Source organism: Brassica oleracea, chromosome C5 (assembly GCF_000695525.1).
Source record: "Brassica oleracea var. oleracea cultivar TO1000 chromosome C5, BOL, whole genome shotgun sequence".
In the NCBI taxonomy this organism is placed as follows: domain Eukaryota; kingdom Viridiplantae; phylum Streptophyta; class Magnoliopsida; order Brassicales; family Brassicaceae; genus Brassica; species Brassica oleracea.
This window is the reverse complement of record NC_027752.1, coordinates 21,445,393-21,450,009: the sequence shown is the minus strand read 5'-3', so window position 1 is coordinate 21,450,009 and position 4,617 is coordinate 21,445,393. Positions and strand designations below refer to the sequence as shown.

Below are 4,617 nucleotides of genomic sequence, written 5' to 3'. Positions count from 1 at the left end.
TATTTTAATTTCAAAATTTACTTTGAATAATTTTTTTTGATAAAAGTTTTGAACTAACATTGATAAATGTTTTTAAATTATAAATTACTAAAATTATTAATCCCACAATGAAAATTTTGTTATCAGTAATTTAAAGTTTTTGCTATTAAAGATACACATGATCAAAAAGACATATGAGTAGAAAGCATCATTTAATAGACATTAATATTAAAAATATACTATGTATGTTAATATCATTTAATTTTAATTACATATCCTATCAAATTTTTTAAAAAATTGTTTGGATTAATAAAATTGATTTATACGTTTGCACCAATTTAATTATATATGTAATAGTTACTGATTTTTAATTATTCAATATATATTTATTATTTCATAATATGTAGGAACATATAATATATAAAATAATTTATATATATAATGTTTATTCCGCGCAAGGCGCGGATCTTAATCTAGTCACTCATTCAAGAACACATGGAGCATTTGCGTTAGCGGCTTAAATGCATTTAGCATCCTATTCTCACTTTCGGGTGTTACCTGTCCAATGATTGGATCGTAGCAATCAATCTTCTCCTTCTTCAAATCCATGTTAAACGCCACCCAGTGATCACCACCAACCTGAAGCATTGCGTACAAGTGATCCACATCTTCAAACCATTTCAAGTTTGTTTGTAATTCATCGGGAATCTTACCCGTTGCTAAATCTTCATTGCCAATGCCTTTGAACTTCATCAGAGTAGGTTTTATCTTGAACTGCTGGTAATCGTGAACCCATACAAGCAGGAACCAAGGGTCAATAAAGGCAATGCGCTTGGACCAGGAAGGGGTGGGTTCTCGCATGGACCTTTTCGTGAGGACTTTCATAAAAGCAGTGACATGCTACATAATGAAGATTAACTAAGTCATCAAACAATATTTAACTCAGTCGTAATGGAATATATAACTCAGCCATAATAGAATATTTAACTCAGCCGTAATAGAATATATAATTCAGCCATAATAGAATATTTAACTCAGCAGTAATAAAATATATAACTCAGGCATAATATAACTCAGCCGTAATAGAGACTTACATTATCAAACAGCCATCCATATTGCATATCTCGCCACGGTCTTTCAGTGATGAGTATGCTGTAGAAGTCACCCTCATAGTTAGCTGTTCTTGTAATAGGTCTTTTAGTTGGTGGTGCTGGTTGTTTGGGTGGAATGACTTTAATGTGTTGCATAAGTTTTTCCAATTTCGCCGGATCAACAGGTGTTAGAGGATCATATATTACTGATGAAGGCTCAAAATTCTTCCTCATGCACGTCGTTCCATTGTCTCCAATGTAAGGAAAAACTGGTGCTGAAGAAACTGCCATCAATGCACACCTTTGTGGAGATAATTGAACAAATTTCTCCCGATACTCCTTTATTCTGGTAGATCTAATCAATTCCTCTTCCTCCACATCAGACTCCACCAACAATTCATTCTGTGCCGCGAACATATCGTCGGTCACTTCCGAAAAGCTACTGTCCCCACTCGGCGTCTTAATCTTTACTCTTATACAATTGGCACACAGTGGAGTGCCGGTTGGAGCAAGGTCCTCCTTCTTTATCTCAGCCACCGTTTGCGTCTTTAACTCGACCTCCTTCTTAGCAGCGGCTTCTTACTTCTTTAACTCAGCCTGTTTTCTCCTTTTCTCAGCCGCCTCCTTCCTCTTTAACGCAGCCTCTTCTTTTTTTCTTAGCAGCGGCCTCCTTCTTTGTTAACACAGTCTCATCATCCTTCTGTTTTGGATTTCCCCTGCGGCCTCCTCCCTTACCACCCCTAGCATCCTTATCAACCTTAGCAGGAGAAACATAAATTAAATCAAGAGCATCAGCATCTTTATTAGGTGTTGCAGCAGCTTTAGCAGGTGTTGCATCAGCTTTAGCAGGTGTTGCAGCGACCTTAGCAGGTTTTGCAGCAGCTTTAGCAGGTGTTGCAGCAGCTTTAGCAGGTGTTGCAGCGGATCTACCAAACTCATCAACTAAAGTCTTTTTCACCTCTGAAGCCGTATCAAGATCCTCTGCCAATTTATTTTTCACCCCCAAACCCTTACCCTGGGGCTTAGCTAACGTTGGAATATTGACAGAGTTCTGTTGTGTATTCGGCTGCGGTGATGCCAACTCGGGACCACTTGAGAGGTTATCATAGTTTATGGCACTTTCCCCTACCCCCAGATGTTTCAGAAGCTCATCCACTGAAGCTTTCACTATATCATCAATGGTCTTCTGGTCCATATTTGGCATGTTCCGGGCTTCGTAGAAGTTAAACCGCAAGTCGATCGTTTCAAATTGACCTTCATATTGATCAAATTTTCTGGAAATATGATCAAGAGTAGTCATTATGGTCATCAGGGCCTCCTCGTTAGAACCCTTTCCCGTTGCAGCTGCTTAACCGTCACTGGTGTTCACTTAATTCTATTTTTTAACTTCTTTCTTATGCTTCTTATTGGGTGGCTCAGCTTCTGACGAAACTCCACCTTTCAGTTTTCTTTTCTTCTCCTTCCCCTGCACTTCCCAAAAACCTCTAACAAATCTACCTGCTTGTATGTCTGTTATCAAGTTAACGAGTTGTGGGTCGTTATCTTCACCCGACCATTGAGGAAACATCTCTTCAACTGAGTCCTTCATAACCTTTTTCCTCACACGCACCTGCAATATTAACTCATAACTCAGCCACAATAACACATAACTCAGCCATCAATTATAATGATTCAGTCATCAAATAACTTGTAACTCAGCCACCAATTACTTAATAATTCAGCCATCAAATAACTCATAACTCAGCCACCAATTACATAATAATTCAGCCATCTAACAACTCATAACTCAGCCACCAATTACTTAATAATTCAGCCATCTAACAACTCATAACTCAGCCAACAATTACTTAATAACTCAGCCATCAAAAATGACTCAGCCTACTACAAAATAATAACTAAACCATCATATACTCATAGCTCAGCCACCAAATAACTCATAACTCAGCGTTAAACCTTACCTCACCATGATCTATGATCTCTTGAGAGAACAATGTATCAAAACTTGCACGTGTACACTTTCCACCCCATCGGAAAAGCAGAATGTCTTCATTATTGACCACTCTCCCAAATCGCTCTCCAAAGCAAGTGACAGATTCATACGCCCAAACCAATAACACGTCCTTCATGCCGCTTATTGTGTATGACCCTCCTTGTGGATCCAACATTTTAATAGAGTCAACAAGAACTTCATATGCAGTCCGACCCCATGGATACGACATTATGGCTTCATCATCGAATACTCTTTTTGCACTTTTAAATGGTATCCTAGAATTATGATGCAAAGCATAAAGTCCCATGGCTTGAAGAAATAACAGCCCTAACCATTTACGCTTTTCAAAACTCCAACTCTGACAAACCTCTAATGCTGGCTTCAGTTCATCTAACTTGGGTCCCATCCCAAGCGGCAGATTCAACTCCTCCCAAAACGCTTTATATGGGTCAGGTTCAAAACTTTCTGTTTGCACTGGATCTGTGTTTAGCCCAGTGATTTCGCCAAACTCATGTAAGCTAAACCTGATGGGTTGATCAACGACGAGACTCCAAATCTCCTTTTTATAGACTCGCAACTGTCTGCATAGTAGATAGTGTACGGTCTTACCAGACCACACGCTTTTGCGTCCAGCTAGCTTAGCAACTATTCCAATAGGAGACTTCTCCAGTTCTTCCCACACATAACGTCCGATTGCTTCTCTAACGTGATGGAATTCTCCTAAATGGAAATTGTGATTAATATATTTAGCTTCTAGATTAGAAGACCCTTCAGGGTAAAGTCTTGGAGGGTAATCCTGTGATTCAGCTTCAGAAACATCCATCTGTTCATATAACTGAAAAATAACTCAACATAATATATAACTCAGACACAAAATAATATCTAACTCAGCCGAAACATAACAATAACTCAGCTGAAACATAATATATAACTCAGCCAAAACATAATATATAAATAAGTCGAAACAGTAATGAAATCACTCAGTCGCAACATAATATATAACTCAGCCGTAAAAAATATAAAATATTATCGAAACATAATATATCACTTAGCCGCAACATAATATATAACTCAGTCACAACATACCGGAGAAGACGATTTCGTAGAAACAATTGGAGGCTAAGATTTCGGGGACGACGTTATCGGAGAAGACAAGACAGTTAGTTCAGAGGCAGTAAACAAAATGTCGACGGTTAGGGTTAGTTCGTTCGAGAGTTCGACAAAGAAAAAATTTGTGTAGTTGTGATTAAGGAGACGGTTGATTGTCCCTTTTTTATTTTAACGTGAAAGGAGACACAATATTATCTTTTTGACGTGGATATATAATTGTCTACGTGGATTTATTGTTTAACATAATTTCAATTAACAAAAAGAAAACTAATTAAGGGCCTTTTATATTTTACGGCTGAGTTTTCATTTTTTTGTTTTACGGCTGAGTTTGGGTTTTCATGTTTTGTATTACAGTCCATGTTTTGTATTACGGCTAGGTTATGTATAAAATTCCCGCTCAAAAAAATGAAACGTAGCGCTAATAACACCGTTCGATTGCCGATAATA

The 4,617-nt window shown here is 37.8% G+C and overlaps 1 protein-coding gene across 1 annotated transcript; it reads right to left on the bottom strand.

The window, feature by feature from the left end:
* Nucleotides 1-2,445: 2,445 nt before the first annotated feature.
* Nucleotides 2,446-3,883, bottom strand: LOC106344765. Its single transcript, XM_013784077.1, has 2 exons — nt 3,029-3,883; nt 2,446-2,679 (listed from the first exon to the last, which is right to left on the bottom strand). The coding sequence occupies exons 1-2, from the start codon at nt 3,881-3,883 to the stop codon at nt 2,446-2,448; spliced, it is 1,089 nt and encodes a 362-aa protein (XP_013639531.1).
* Between the last annotated feature and the right edge of the window lie 734 nt (nt 3,884-4,617).

Excerpts from the sequence above, each read along its gene's own strand:
- LOC106344765 (XM_013784077.1), bottom strand. The coding sequence starts at position 3,883 with ATGGATGTTTCTGAAGCTGAATCACAGGATTACCCTCCAAGACTTTAC. Across the intron at positions 2,680-3,028 it reads AGATCATAGATCATGGTGAG|GTGCGTGTGAGGAAAAAGGT; the intron begins GTAAGGTTTAAC and ends TTAATATTGCAG.